At 56.1% G+C, this 12,387-nt stretch overlaps 1 protein-coding gene across 1 annotated transcript; it reads right to left on the reverse strand.

The window, feature by feature from the left end:
* Positions 1 to 465: 465 nt before the first annotated feature.
* On the reverse strand, positions 466 to 3,863 carry LOC128828899 (perilipin-3-like). Its single transcript, XM_054013931.1, has 6 exons — positions 3,698 to 3,863; positions 2,867 to 2,943; positions 1,965 to 2,244; positions 1,473 to 1,660; positions 1,066 to 1,156; positions 466 to 905 (listed from the first exon to the last, which is right to left on the reverse strand). The coding sequence occupies exons 1-6, from the start codon at positions 3,861 to 3,863 to the stop codon at positions 466 to 468; spliced, it is 1,242 nt and encodes a 413-aa protein (XP_053869906.1).
* Positions 3,864 to 12,387: the final 8,524 nt, after the last annotated feature.

Below are 12,387 nucleotides of genomic sequence, written 5' to 3' on the forward strand. Positions count from 1 at the left end.
CATCCACGTTTGAAGTCAAGTTTAATGGTAAGACTAGGATGCTAGCTCTTAAAAGGCAGAGCTTCTCCTCTACCTGAGAGCCAACTACTTACCCTTCCACCTTCTTCAGTGAAATAACTTACCATAACTCATTCCAGGAGCATTAGTGTTTAGGAATATAACTGTGCCAAGGACAAACATGTAAGGTAAGGGCACTGAAGAGAGAATTAGTTAGGTGTTCCATTAATTGCAACGAACAGGAAGCCAGCTAACTAGCACCAGCTGTCTTGGCTTGGAAGAGATCTGGGATGCGTGGAAGACAAAGCCATCCGTTTATTGGATATTGCTGTTTAACTTGGGGGGGGGGTCACATTTAGGGTGTATCCCACAAGGGCTAGAGTAAAACTGAAGCTCCTAGTAGAGGTTTCGGGTTAGGTCTCTGTCTGCTCAAAGGGTTTGGTTGGTCTGACGGTGGAAGCTGACTAGCTAGTCATCTTTGCAGTCCTGTGGCTCGTAGTGTTTCAGGACTTTCAATATATCCGGCTTCTCCTCTGTCTCCAGCAGCTCCCCTTCAAGGGAAACCAAGGATTCCACAAGCCACGTTACAGGAGGGTTCTGCAACAAAAAATCCATCACTTCATCCAAGGCCTCCCAAGCGTTGGCCACCTTCTCCCGGCTCTGGCTTAGGACGTTGCTGGACAAGTCCTGGAAGGAGTTGGCGGAGGAGAAGTACCCGTGCAGCTCCGCCATGTTCTGATGCACTTGCTGCATCTTTTCCTGGAGATGTGTGGGAAGGCCTCTGACATTGGATAAGAGGTTCAGGTACGTAGCTTGCAGCTGCTGCGTCAGGCTACGGGACATCTCCAAGGTCTTGGACTCCACCTGCCGTGAGATAGCAAAGGAAGAGTTAGTGACGTGAGGTTTGCCTGGACGCCGCGGTCGCTGGCTTAGACCCTGTTTCTAGTGAAGATACCTGGAGCTGTCTGGAGCTGCTGTCCTTGCTGTGGCTGGCTTGGGAGTTGTGATCCGTGCTGCTGCTGGCTGGGGAGCCGCTGTCCTTGCTGCCCCCTGGCTTGGTCTGGAGGCCCACTTCCTGCTTCTGGCTCCACTGTTCCCACATACCATGCAGTTTCTCCTTGCTGCCGGGAAGCTTCTTCTCTTGCTGGATGTGTTCAATCTGCAGGGTGGAGAAAGCACCGTGGAGTCAGGTGGGGCACCATGAGCTAGGGTGACCAGACAGCAAGTGTGAAAAATTGGGACAGAGGGTGAGGGGGTAATAGGAGCCTATATAAGAAAAAGCCCCAAATATCAGGACTGTCCCTATAAAATCGGGACATCTGGTCACCCTACCGTGAGCTGCCCAAGAGCAGAGAGGGAGGCTGGACTGGGAGGGGCGAGCGTCCCCGATAACAGCGATCCGGTGGAGTCCGAGGCCACGTGGCTCCCAGGCGGGACAGTTTGCAGGCCGAGGAGAGAGCCGGGGGTGTTCTTACCAGGCCGATAGTCTGGTGGAGCTGAGAGAGGTTCTCATGGGTGTTCTGCCTGGTCTGTCTCAGCTTATTCAAGATCAGCATGAAGGCCCGGTTCCGCAGACTGGTGGACAGGGACCCCAGCCGCACAAAGCAGCCCTTCTTGCGGTGTTCTGCTGCGGAGGCGTCCAGCCCCTCCATTGTGAGTGCAGCTGGAGAGAGAGAGAGGTGGACACCACATTAAGGAGGAGGCAGGAACTATGGTCTGGAGCCTCACAGGTATTTCTGTCCCTAATACTGTACCTTGGAGGATCTGGGCCTATACAACTTCCCAGGAGGTAAATAGGAAACTTGTTAAATGAGTTCCTTGGGGAAGCAGGTCCAGAGACCACCTGCTGCAGGAGTGACAAGTACAAGGGGTGACACCTAGTGCAGGTGAGGGGGACGCTAAGATCTGGGGGACTCAGCCCTTTTATAGCACCCCCAAGAAGAGCGGTGCTTCGGACAGCTTCTCACCTAGCTCCTTCTCCGTCAGGGGCAGATACCGATTCATCAGCTCTTCCGACTTGTCCAGCGCTCTGTCCACGCTGCGGAGGAAGAGCTGACCCACTCTAGAGTTCATGAGGCTGCGTAGGCTGTTGGTCATGGCTGTTCGGGTGCTGCCCCCGAAGTGGGGATGGCTCGGATCGTTGGCCCGGGCCGCCTTGGGGCCACTGCTGGTTCCCGCGCCCTTTGCTTGCGCCGGCGTGGCCTCTGTCCCTTTGTAAGAGACCGGCTCTGTTGTGTCTGTCACCACCTGGAAGCAGGAGTAGCTGGGGTCAGGGAGAAAGACCTGGCGGTGACTCAGAGGGGGGAGAGGGCAGTGGGTCAGAAGGGCAAGTTCCCCCAGCTAATCCTGGGGAGGCCTTCACACCAGGACACTAACAACCCTCCTGCCTGGGCAAGGGGGGCTCCCGCTGCTGCCTCCATGTCTGAAATCCCCCGACTGACCAGTGTAAACTTCCTTCCTTCCAAGCAGATCCTGGGCCTACGAGGAAGGATGGTCCAATGGTTAGGGCACCTGTGGGTTGAATTCTCTGCTCTGCCACTGACTCCCTGCGTGACCTTGGGCAAGTCACTTAGCCTGCCCGTGCCTCCGTTCCCCATCTGTACAATGGGGTAACAGCCCTGCCTCGGGGCGGGGATTGGAGAAAGAGTGTGAAGGGCTCAGAGACTAGGGAAAAGGAGGCCACGTAAGTACCAGACAGGCAGCTAGCGAGCCGCTCTTCACAGCAGTCCGTGTTCTAGCATTGCCATGGCAATCAGCGACTGGCCGTTCCAACGGCGGGTCGCCCGCCTGGTTCCCCGCGCCTGGGCTGGGTTCGTCTCTCAGTGGGAGATGCCCTTCCCAAGAAGACTGCGGAGGCAGAGATGGTTACCTGCTTGGGTGGCCGCGGAGGGGCTGGCAGCTTCCCTTTAGCCAGCCCGTTGCTCCTGGTCTCCTTGGCTGGTCCAGCTGTTGGGACAGACAGCGGGGTGGTTAATAAGCCGTTGTGGAGCACTGGGCAGACGCCGAGGGATCAGGCCTAGGCTGCGGGGCGGCTGTGTCTGCGAAGATGGCGCATGTGGCACCGTCTGTGCTTTAAATGACGATCAATCCACATGGAGCACTTGCCCTGAGCTTTTCACCCTCCCCAGGCTCAGCGTGTGTCCCCTGCAGATGGGCCAGCGTCACTGTCTCCTTTCCATTTCCCCTTCTCTGAGGCCCAGAGAGGCCACGTGAACTGTTGCTTGACTTCCTGGGGCAAGACAGGCTGCGTTCCAGCCCTGCCTCCAGCTCCCCAGCCTGTGATCTCTCGGCTGCATCTCCTAGGAAGCTCCCAAAGGGAATGTGAATATCCCACAAGCTGTGGAATTTCCTCTGCCAAACAGCTGTTCCCCAGGGACTGGCGCTGAGCCCCTGTCCATGACAGAGTGTGATAGGCGAATGGAGAGCGCCCCCATCAGACCCGGTCCAGCTCGGGGAGACATCCCCACGCTGGCTGTCCTCGAGCCAGCGTGCTAAGAACAGCTGCATGGCCGGACTAGCCAGAAACTGGCCTTCTACATGAAGACCAGCAACGGCCCCGATTCCTGGGAGCTCCCGGTGCAAGAACACTTGAGGGAAAGGATCAAAACCAATCCGGCTTCTCCCAGCGGCTGTAATCGCCAGCTTCACCCTCGGGTTCCCCTCCTGCTCCCCAAGCTCCGGCCGCCGACCCACGACTCACTCTGAGGTCCCCAGTCAGCTGCAGCCAGTTGGGCAGGAGACACGGCTGCAGCGGCCCCGAGCTCCGCTTCTTTCTCGGCCAGCTTGCAGGTGGGTTCGGTGCTGGGGCAGCTGTCTTGCATGGAGTCAGCAGGGGCCAGCTCGTAAACGGAGGCGACCAAGGGCATGCTGACCACCCTGTTCACTGCAAACTAAACTCAGGAAAATAGCCACGGGGGTTAAGGAAAAAGGATTGGCTTGCACCTGCTCCCATGCCAACCCGGGGAACGGCTCTGGGCTTTCTGCCCCTGCGGCACTGCTGGGAGTCCTGACTTTCTGAGCCAGGGCACTGCAGGGAGAGAGCGAAAGGCCCTTCCCGCTGCACTGTGTTTAGGGGTGTGAATGGGCTCTCCCTTCTGTACACGGGCGGGGTGCCTTGGGCAGCTGCCCATCCCCACGGTGGGCCCAGGGATGGCAGGTTATATGGGCCTGTGGTGTCCACGCTCCAGGAATATTCAGGGCCCGTGGGCTCAGCTCCACCAATGCGTCTCTCCCCCGGATCCGCCTGCCACCCCCGTGCACCTGCCCCGGAGCGTCTCCCAGCCCCACCTGCTGCCCCGGGCGATTTAAAAGGGCCCAGCGGGCCCCAGCCGTCACCGCCAGCAGCGCAGCAGGGCTAAGATAGCTTCCTGCCCGGCCTTGCTCCACGCCGCTCCCAGAAGCGTCTGGAATGGCCCTACGGCCCAGGGGGAGTCTCCATGTGCTGCCCGCGCCCCGAGCGCTGACTCCACAGCTCCCATTGGCCGGGGACTGCGGCCAATGGGAGCTGCGGGGGCAGTGCCTGTGGGCAGTGGCGCCAAGAGACCCTCTGGCCCCTCCGCCTAGGAGCCGCTGCCAGAGGTGTGTGCAGGTCGCTTTCGGGAGCCACCCAAGGTAAGCGCTGCCCCCCTCACCCTCTCCCACACTCCAACCCCCTGTCCCAGCCCAGAGCCCACACCCCATACCCAAACTCCTTCCCAGAGCCCGCCCCCACTCCTCCACCCCATCCCCAGCCCAGAGCCCACACCCCATCCCCAAACTCCTTCCCAGAGCCCGCCCCACTCCTCCACCCCATCCCCAGCCCAGAGCCCACACCCCATATCCAAACTCCTTCCCAGAGCCCGCCCCCGCCCCCACTCCTCCACCCCAACCTCCTGCCCCAGCCCAGAGCCCACACCCTACACTCAAACTCCTTCCCAGAGCCCGCCCCCGCCCCCACTCCTCCACCCCATCCCCAGCCCAGAGCCCACACCCCATACCCAAACTCCCTCCCAGAGCCCGCCCCCGCCCCCACTCCTCCACCCCAACCTCCTGCCCCAGCCCAGAGCCCACACCCCACACTCAAACTCCCTCCCAGGGCCCACCCCCACTTCTCCCCCCCACCCCCTGCCCTAGCCTAGAGCCCGCACACAAACTCCCTCCCAAGCCTGCCTCCCGCCCCCACTCCTTCACCCCTGCCCCAGCCCAGAGCCCACACCCCATACCCAAACTCCCTCCCAGAGCCCGCCCCCTGCCCCCACTCCTCCACCCCAGCCTAGAGCCCACACCCCACACCCAAACTCCCTCCCAGAGCCCACCCCCCGCCCAACTTCTCCCCTCCACCCCCTGCCCCAGCCCAGAGCCCACATCCAAACTCCCTCCTTCACACAAACTCCCTCCCAGAGCCCGCCCCCACTCCTTCACCCCTGCCCCAGCCCAGAGCCTGCACCCCAAACTCCCTCCCAGAGCATTAGGCAGGTGTGTGTGTGTGGGGGGGGGAGGGCAGGACTTGAACCCGGAACTATTCTGGGCATCAGCAAAAATTATACAAACCTGCCGCCCCTGGGTGGGCCATGCGTTGGTGTAATCTGCTTTCCAAGACAAAGAGCCCGGGGCCTTGTCTCTCAGGCCGCTGCCCTGGGCAGACAGCTAGCACTAGAACTGTGGGTGCAGAGTGTTTCTTTAGGTACAAGGGATCTCACCCCTATATTCCCCCCCCCCATTGATCTCCATTCACAGGCTCAATGTGGCACAGGCAGGCTGCCCAGGATAGACCTACCTGCTGTTCCCTGTTGTCTGATGAAGCCATCTGCAGTCCAGTGTCGGAGGAAGCTGCCTTCAGTCCATTTTCACCGGCTGGCAACGTGACATCCGGACTTGCTGATGGGATGGAATGGGGAAGATAAGGTAGGTCAGGGGAAAAAGTTGCCCAGACTAGCTAGAAAGCAGAACAACGTCTTGTTGCGCTATGGGCTATACATCCACAGTGAGAGACAGTCCCTGCCCCTGAGGGTTTATGGTCTAAAGAGACCAGACAGGTGAAGGAGGGGGAGAAAGCAGGAGTATCATCATCCCCACTTTACAGATGAGCAAACTGAGGCAGGCAGAGAATTAATGACTTGCCCAAGGTTGGGCACCATCTGTGGCGGAGGCAGGAATAGAACCCAGGTCTCTCGAGTCACACTTAACCACGAGACCAACCTTCCTTTTGTGCGTAACAGTCTCCACTAGGGATGAACAGGTGGTGTGCAATGAGAACGGTGGGGGGAAAGGCTAGGTTAAGGCCGTGTCTACACGATGAAGACTCCGGCAGCATTGCTATACTGGCGTAACACCGGCATGTAAACACGGCCTCTGCCCCGGCAGGGGTTTTTCCATAAGCGTAGGAACGCCACCTCCCCGCATGACGTTAGCTATGGGGATGGATGTGTTCTTTCATCAGCACAGCTACGTCTGCAATGGCGAGCAGCTCGGCGCAGTCGGGCCGGTCAGGGCTGTGGGTTTTTCACACCAATGTAGCCGAGTCGGCCTGACTTCTAATAGCAACCAAACCTAAGTGTCATCCTCCCCGCGCTGCGTGTACTGGGCAATGTTTACAACGGCGTCAAGGAACCGTCTTGGCTAGAAAATTGTCTGAGCCTAAATCCCTCACTTCCCTGCCCTCCAGAGAGACCGGCGCTGGGAAAACCTCAGCGGACGATAGTTCGGCTGCGGGTGTCAACGGGACAAGGGAAGTTTCAGCACCATTCGAGGAAAGGTGACTGAGCCATGGGTCAGGCCTTGGGGCAGGTGGGGGGCTTTAGGGAGAATGGGGCAGGGGAGAATCTCACGGGTCTGCACATACATCCACTTCCATGTGTGTTTGGGTAGCGAGCAGGACCCAATCAGCATCTGACTGGTTCGAGCAGGGTTACTCAGCCATCTTCCAGTGCAAATAGATCAGCTCTCAGCCGTAAACCGTCCATAGCAAAACACAGAGGTAGCCGAGGCTGCTGCCCCATCCTGTTTGGTGCCGCTAGTTGGCGGAAATCAAGAGCTCTCCAGACAGGCTGGCAATGGAGTTTGATCCAGTGTCTTAACTCTCAGAGCAACTCCCCGTTCGCTACTCTGTACAAAGCAGTCCCTGCTCGACTGGCACCTAACCACCGCCCGGCCCCACGGGGTGGGCAGCGCCGAGATCTGTGCTGACTGCTGAGGGCTGGTATATGGGCTGGATGGGGGAGCGACAGAGGCAGGGGCCTCGAAAAAGCTGCAGTCTTAGGAAGCGACTAGTGAGTCTCCTCTCACTTAGACAGGAGTAACACCACGGGAGCCCTAGGTGCTTCACTATCAAATCCTGACCCACACCAGAATCAGGCCCCATATGCGCCACGTGTCCCTGTCACTTCTCTTTGCCTTTGCCTGAGCGCAGCCTTCACCCCAGCTGAGCTGCGGGGAAGCTACACCCCACTGCTTGGAGCTGCGAGGCCAGACAAACTTCCCCACAGGCCGCAGCACCAGTCCCCATCCAAGGAGAATTCCCTTGGCTCGGTGAACACCACAGCGGTTTCTCAGCAGCGCAGGTCAGCCAACCTCTCCGGGGAGGTTTAAAGGCGACGCTCTGCTTGGCAGACCAAGGATGCAAGAAGCTACCAAGGTTGGAGGGGAGTTTTCCCAGGGGAAGCCATTGAGTGTCACAGGCTGGAGGGGGTGGTTACCCCAGGTGTGGATGGGGCGCTTCCTTTGGGTGGCAGGTTTCCTGGAAGGCTGGGTTCATTTTGCCAACACCCATTAATGAAAGGAGGCAGGATGGTTCGGTCCCTGGGAAGATACTGGAACAAATGATCGAGCAATCGATCAGTCAGTATCTGGAGGATAAGAGGGTTAGCAAGAAGAACCAGCGTGGATTTGTCAAGAATAAGTCATGCCAAACCAACCTCATTTCTTCCTTTGACAGGGATACTGGCCAGGGGGCTGAGGGCGGGGGGTGGAGGGGGTGTAGACATGATATAGCTTGATTTCAGTAGGGCTTTTGACACAGTCCAAGTGACATTCTCATAAACTAGGGAACTGTGGTCTAATGAAAGTACGGTACGGTGGTTGCATAACTGCTTGAAAGACCAAACGCCAAGTAGCTATCAATGGTTTACTGTCAAACTGGGAGGATGTATCTAGTGGTGTCACCCAGGGATCAGTCCTGGGTCTGGTCCTATTCAATATCTTCATTAATGACTTGGACAACGGAGTGGAGCGTGTGCTTGTAAGTAACATTTGCCGATGACATCAAGTGGGGAGGGGTTGCTAGCACCGTGGAGGCAGGTTTAGAATTCAAAATGACCATGACAAATTAGAGAATTGGTCTGAATTCAGCAATGAAGACCAGTGCAATGTACTTTAATTAGGAAGGAAAAAATCAAATGCACAGCTACAAAATGGGGAATGGCTGGCTAGGTGGTCGTACGGCTGAAAGGGAGCTGGGGGTTACAGTGGATCACAAATTGAATATGAATCAACCATGCGATGCAGTTGCAAAAAAGGCTACTATCATTCTGGGGTGTATTGACAAAAGTTGTATGTAAGAGAAGGGAGGAAAGTGTCCTGTTCTACTTGGCACCGATGAGGCTGCAGCTGGTTCTGGTGCCCCACTTTAGGAAAGATGTGGACACGTTGGAGTCCAGAGGAGAGCAACAAAAATGATCAAAGGTTTAGAAAACTTGACCTGTGAGGAAAGATTAAAAACTACTGGGCTCATTTAGTCATGAGAAAAGAAGACTGAGGGCCTGGAGGGACCTGAAAACAGTTTTCAAATCTGTTCAGGGCTGTTATAAAGAGGACAGCGAACAATTGCTCTCTATGTCCGCTGAAGGCAGGACAAGAAGCACTGGGCTTAATTTGCAGCCAGGAAGAATTAGGTTAGATATTAAGAAAAAACTTTCTAGCTATAAGAATAGTTACGCTCTGGACTAGGTGTTCAAGGGACGTGGTGGAATCCCCAGCACTGGAGGTGTTTAAGAGCAGGTTGGACAAACCCCTGTCAGGGCTGGTCTAGGTTGACTTGGTCCTGCCTCCGCATAGGGGGCTGGAGTTGATGAGCTCTCCAGGTCCCTACGTTTCTGTGGTGGTTAAAGCATGAGACCAAGAACGGGCTGTACCCTGTGCCCAGACCTGCTGCTAACTCGCTGTGTAACTGTGGGCCAGTCACGCCACCTCCCTGTACTCAGTTTCTCCACAATGGGGCTTCTACTTCAAAAGGGAAGAGGGCTCTGTGAGGCCATTACTCATGCTTCAGGGTTTCAGCTGACCTCCAGCAGGGCTCAGGAAGGGATTCCCCCCGCGCACACCCACACCTACACCCTCGCACACAACGTATTCATTCTCCTTCCTCTGAAGCATCAGGGATGGCCGTGGCTGGAGATGGGACACTGGATGGGGTGGGCCAGAGCTCTGAGGTGGCACGGAGCATTCCCCCTCTCAGGTGCTTGGCTGGCTGGTGCTTGCTCGGGTGCAGGTCTAACTGATGGCTGTCTGAGGGGTCAGGAAGGATTTTTTCCCCTGGTCAGATTGGCAGGTGCCTTGGAGGGTTTTCACCTTCCTCTGCAGCATGTGGGTTACGTGGCAGAATAAGGGCACCTCGGTCTCGCCTGTTCTCTGCCTGTGGCACATCCTAGTCTAGGGCTGTAATGCTTTGTGGCTGTAGGGTTTAGGGCGCTGGGCCTGTGATCTACAGGAGGTCAGATGAGATGAGCAGGTGGCCCCTTGGGGCTTTGAACTCTGTCAGATGGAAGGTGCTAGAGAAGTTGGCGCTGCAGAGGGCTCCTAGCCGGGCCTTTGCCTGGGTCTTCCCACTGCCCTCAAGAGCCGCTCCTCCCCATGGTCAAGCAGCCCAGGGAAAACACAGCTTCCGGCTGTCAGCTCTTGCTCACTCCTACTGCTCATTGGCAAATGTTGTTAATTTATGGCAGAAAATTCTGTTGAACACGTGCATGAAAGAGTGAGAAGAGGCTGCATCTGCTCAGCGTCTCCTTAGGACAGCAGGTGGGGGAGACCAGCTGGAGCTGAGAAGGCAAATCGTTAGGGGAAGGAAGGTTTAGTGCCAAGGACATTAACTCGCTCCCTAGAGCGGCGAGAAGGGGGGAAGTCAATGGAGATTCGGCAGCGGAAGTCACCCAGGAGACCAGTTCATGCCAGACTCTTTGTAATCAGCTTGACTGAGTGTCAACTTTGCCTCTGAAAAATCATTTCTACTCACCCTCAGCCATGGTCTCTGCTCACCTGGCCAGGGGCTGGAAAGCCCTGTTCCAGCCCCGAGCCCAGTGGGGGCCGCTGTCCAACAGGTAGCCGGACCCTGGTAGGAATCCACCCAGCTCCAAGGCAGCTGCTTGCATCATGCTGTTGAGTCACTGTGACACGTCATGACGCATCACAATGATATTGTGTCCCTGTGCCAGCCTCTCCTGGCCCTTTCAGGGAAGGGGAGGAAGCCACAGGTAGTGCCTTTGCTCCCCTCCCCAGAACGCAGAGGTCAGCACGCTCCTGCTTTGGGCAGACCGAGGGTTGATGCACCTCCCCTACTAAACACACGGAGATCCTTCTCCTCCAGGAAGCTAGAACGACGCAAACAACCGTTCCATTGCCTGAAAACATGGGGGAGTGGTGTTGAAATTCACTTTCATTCCAGGGCACATCACCACTGACATTTTTCTGACAATAAATAGATACAAGAACTGCTCCCCCCCTCCTGCCCCCAGAACAACAGTAGCCCAGTGGCTGGAGCTCTCAGCTGGGGGCAAGGTTCCAGTCCCTTGCTGGGCAGAGCAGGGCCTTGAACCTTGCTACCCCATATGCCCCACTAGAAGAGTCAGCCTTGCGCTCCGGCCCTATGAACTCTCATTTGTGCGAAGTGAGACAGCTCCACCAGGAGACGCTGAGGGAAAGGCTGCTCCCCACCCATGTTGGGATTCCCTCTGCGATCTCTTCCCACTTGGCTTCCCAAGAACTCAGGTATCTTTGGCCTACAGCTGTTGATCAGACTTCAACGTGGCTGCAGGATCCATCACCACTCCCGAGTTGCATCAAATCCTTCTCCCTTTCTGTACAGCTCATCGCATTGACGATCCGTTGCGTCACGCGGGGTTGGCTTGGTTATGTTGGAGGAAGCAATCCCTGCCCAGCACAGGCTGTCCACACGCTGACCGTGGTTTGACTTCCTCTTTAGCTCCTCGCCACATTCCTAACTTCCTTTTTATTTTAATCTCATTCACAGTAAATAGGTCACTGCGTGTTCTCCCTCTTATCTTAGCAGGCTCAGACATTGTGTCTTCTTAGCCTGCTGACCCATTTGCTTCTCTTATTTAGCACAAACATTCTGGTTTCAACCTGATGATTGATTTACAACCCTAATTCTAACTTCCAAAAAAATGAGATCTTCCTCCCTCTGTTAAGCCAGCTACACCCTGCCCCCCTCCCACTTCCCAGGTGTAGCAATAAGGTTGTGATGTGTTGAAGAACAGCTGGAGGAACACAAAGGTATGTTACATTAGCTGCCTTAACACCTCTCTTCCTTGCTTTCGCAGTAGCGATGCTGTGTGCAGTGATCTTCACTCACCCACCCACCCTAGTGATTTGGGATATTCCTTTCCCAGGTCTTAAGAAAGTAGCTTCAGCCCAGCCAGGGCTGCTTTCTTGCAGGAGGCAAGAGCCAGATGCCCAGCTGAACAGCTTTTGTTTGGACAGCATCTAGAGGAGCGGGCCCCTCTAAAGAGGAGGTGCCGGTGGACCCTGCTTTCACTCCGCTAAGACGGCTCAGTAGCAGCTAAATCCTTTAAGCCTCCACACACGAGCTACTTTGTCCAAGCCGGTGGTGGGCATCCCTGAGAACCTGCAGGACTCCTGCTCTTTGATAAGCCAGTGGCACAGACCAGCACCTAGGACTACAGGGGTAACCTTGGTCATTCTGAAACTAGTGTAGCCGTGCAGGAGCCCAGCCCCTGTGCCACATTCTGCTCTTCAACAAAGCAACAGCTGGTGCAGTGAAAATCCTGAGCTCTATGGGTGGAGTTGTTCAGAGGCTCAGGCTAACTAGACTATGTCAGACAGGACTTCGGCTCTCCAACCAACCACTGCTTTGGAGAAGAGCCTAGATCGCATAAGCCGTGGTCACGCTCAGCTCAGCGGGCTGGAATGCTTTACTACTGAACAAAGAGGGAGAAAACAGAACTCAACCAAATAATGGAGATCAAACTTCCTGCAGGCACCTTTGATGTTGTCCAGGTAGTTCTTAAGGCTAATAAGGGGGTCTGGGAGATTAAGACTCCCTGTGTCTTTGATTAACTACCTCAAACTGACTTTGAAAACCTTCAAAAGAAAGAATTCAGGCTATACTCACATTGTATGGAAAGTTTAGGGGTAGAGATGTCCTCTATTGGAGGCTAAGAG

This window comes from Malaclemys terrapin, chromosome 24 (genome assembly GCF_027887155.1).
Source record: "Malaclemys terrapin pileata isolate rMalTer1 chromosome 24, rMalTer1.hap1, whole genome shotgun sequence".
NCBI lineage: Eukaryota > Metazoa > Chordata > Testudines > Emydidae > Malaclemys > Malaclemys terrapin.

Coding starts and splice junctions, on each gene's coding strand:
- LOC128828899 (XM_054013931.1), bottom strand. CDS start 3,863: ATGCCCTTGGTCGCCTCCGTTTACGAGCTGGCCCCTGCTGACTCCATG. Junction 2,944..3,697: donor AGCTGACTGGGGACCTCAGA/GTGAGTCGTGGG, acceptor CTGTCCCAACAG/CTGGACCAGCCAAGGAGACC. Junction 1,661..1,964: donor CCTGACGGAGAAGGAGCTAG/GTGAGAAGCTGT, acceptor CTCTCTCTCCAG/CTGCACTCACAATGGAGGGG.